Source organism: Salvelinus sp. IW2-2015, unplaced genomic scaffold, assembly GCF_002910315.2.
Source record: "Salvelinus sp. IW2-2015 unplaced genomic scaffold, ASM291031v2 Un_scaffold3586, whole genome shotgun sequence".
In the NCBI taxonomy this organism is placed as follows: domain Eukaryota; kingdom Metazoa; phylum Chordata; class Actinopteri; order Salmoniformes; family Salmonidae; genus Salvelinus; species Salvelinus sp. IW2-2015.
Genome location: NW_019944864.1, coordinates 30,578 through 31,033, shown reverse-complemented (window position 1 = coordinate 31,033; position 456 = coordinate 30,578). Strand labels below are relative to the sequence as shown.

The following is a 456-nucleotide window of genomic DNA, read 5'->3' as shown; positions in this document are numbered from 1 at the left end:
GATATATTATGACCATCCTCCATCTCTCCCCTCCAGGTGAGGAGTTTCTGAAGACTGAGGATGAGGATGACCAGGGCTGGTGTAGAGGGATGAAGGATGGAGGGAGAGAGGGACTCTACCCAGCCAACTATGTAGAGACGGTGTAGTTACACCACAATGTTTGTAAAAATAAATAGATAGAAGGAAAATGAAAGTGACTCATTTTGATAAGAAACATTGTGTCTAAAATGATCCTCAGCTGATGTGTACTGTTCCTTAATGAATCCAAGCTGCATCACATCCGGCCGTGATTGGGAGTCCCACAGGGCGGCGCACAATTGGCCCAGCATCGTCCGGGTTAGGGTTTGGCCGCGGTAGGCCATCATTGTAAATTATAATTTGTTCTTAACTGACTTGCCTAGTTAAATAAAGGTAAAACATTTTTTATGAATAAATAAATAATAATAAATGAAAAAA

The 456-nt window shown here is 41.7% G+C and overlaps 1 protein-coding gene across 2 annotated transcripts in view; it reads left to right on the top strand.

The window, feature by feature from the left end:
* The window catches only part of si:ch211-51c14.1 (protein kinase C and casein kinase substrate in neurons protein 3), a 17,548-nt gene extending 17,306 nt beyond the window's left edge, over positions 1-242 (top strand). Inside the window, exon 10 of one of the 2 annotated variants that reach the window (XM_024143003.2) lies at positions 37-242. In XM_024143003.2, coding sequence (XP_023998771.1) covers positions 37-146 — 110 coding nt within the window. In that variant the 3' untranslated portion in view covers positions 147-242. The remainder of the gene's footprint in view (positions 1-36) is intronic. The other variant, XM_024143004.2, reaches the window with a different exon arrangement.
* The last annotated feature ends 214 nt before the right edge of the window (positions 243-456 follow it).